The 1,631-nt window shown below is 40.3% G+C and overlaps 1 protein-coding gene across 1 annotated transcript in view; it reads left to right on the top strand.

Moving 5' to 3' along the window:
- The window catches only part of LOC147818934 (uncharacterized), a gene marked incomplete at its 5' end in the record, with an annotated part of 8,559 nt that overhangs the window by 3,062 nt on the left and 3,866 nt on the right, over positions 1-1,631 (top strand). The window contains one exon of the mRNA XM_087174896.1: positions 69-175. Within this exon, the coding sequence (XP_087031022.1) occupies positions 69-175 (107 nt within the window). The remainder of the gene's footprint in view (positions 1-68; positions 176-1,631) is intronic.

Here is a 1,631-nt window from a genome sequence, read left to right on the forward strand (position 1 = left end):
TTTTTTTTTTTTTTTGTATTTTTGGGGCTTTTTGTAGTTTTTGAAGTAATTCTTTTCCTCGCAACTAGGAACATTGGTACACTACGGCGTGGCCAAAAAGTCCTTTCGGGGAGAGGGCTTGGGCCTCAGCTGGCTCTCATAGACTCTCTGCCATCCACCTCATTCAGACTTTCTGGTATCCACCTGGCCTGCATTTTCAGGGCCTTTATTGAAGCATACAAGGACTTTGTTAGACTTTATTTTTTTTACCTTTCCTTTTTTTTTTTATGTATTTTTTGGGCTTTTTGTGCCTTTATTGATAGAGCAGTGGAGAGAGACAGGAAATGGGAAGGCAGAGAGAGGGGGAATGACATGCAGGAAAGGGCTTGTCCGAAGCAGGACTCAAACCGGGGCCAACTGCAGCGAGGATCTCAGCCTCTGTACATGGGGCGGATGCTCAACCAACTGAGCTGTTCGACACCCAACTTTCTTTTTTTTACTACAGAAAAGAATAAAGTGCAAATTCTTAAATTTCAACTGTCTCTGTGTGTGTGGTCTTGTATGAAACACAGGTATAATTTCAGTCAAGTTTTCAATGAAAGCTGTAACATGGATCTGTCACCTCCAACCCCCACTCTCACACTCTGTCCCTATCTGGTCAGCTGTGTGTGTAACACAGGTATAATTAAAGTGGGCTATACCCCCTACCCCCACTCTCACATTCACACTTTCTGTCCCTATCTGGTCAGCAATACACATGCAAATGTACACCATCACCCACAGGCAGCTGTAGGTGAGCATTCACAGTCAGCCAGAGCAGCAATGGTCACTGCCTAGATGACACACAGGCAATGATTTCAAAAGAAAAAAGGACATTCTCTTGACATCTTATCATGTTTGTGTATAAGCCACAATCAGAGGTGGAAGAAGTACTCAGATGCTTTACTGACTCTGAGGATACTGCTGTGGAGAAGAAAACATGCACAGATTACTGTACAAATGTTACTAAGCTAATTACAGTAAAGATGAAATAACTTATTACTACCTTTGGACAAATTCAGTTTTTCTTTTCAAAACCCTAAGAATAATCAAAATAACAAATATACAGACAACAATTATAAATGTTACTAAGTTAATTAGGTACAGAAGAAATAACTTTACTTTTTCTTCACTACCTTTGGCAAATGAAGTTGTACTTTTCGAAACTGTAAGAGTAATCCAAATAAAAAAGAAACAGCAAACAAGGAAAGTGGAAGTGCTTAAACTTCAACTGTCTCTGTGTGTATGGTCTTGTATGAAAGACAGGTATAACTTTAGTCAAGTTTTCAATGAAGGCTGTAATATGGAGCTATCTCCTCCACCCCCACTCTCACACTCTGTACCTGTCTAGGTCAGCTGTGTGTGTGTGTGTGTGTGTTTGTCTCCAATACACATTCAAATTTACACCTCCCCCCACAGGTTGTTGCAGGGGAGCAGTCAGTGGTCACTGCTGCCACCCAGTGCTCAATGCCTAGATGACACACAGGCAAAAGATTTAGTGAGTCAACTGTGAATTCTACCTTTGATAAATGAAGTTTCTTATGGTCAAACAATGAGGGTAATCTAAATAAAAAAGAAACAGTTTAATTTCTTCTTATTACTCTTCTTCACTG

Source organism: Seriola lalandi, unplaced genomic scaffold (genome assembly GCF_002814215.2).
Source record: "Seriola lalandi dorsalis isolate HSWRI2012SDOR001 ecotype SW California unplaced genomic scaffold, Sedor1 jcf7180002054392, whole genome shotgun sequence".
Taxonomy (NCBI): domain Eukaryota; kingdom Metazoa; phylum Chordata; class Actinopteri; order Carangiformes; family Carangidae; genus Seriola; species Seriola lalandi.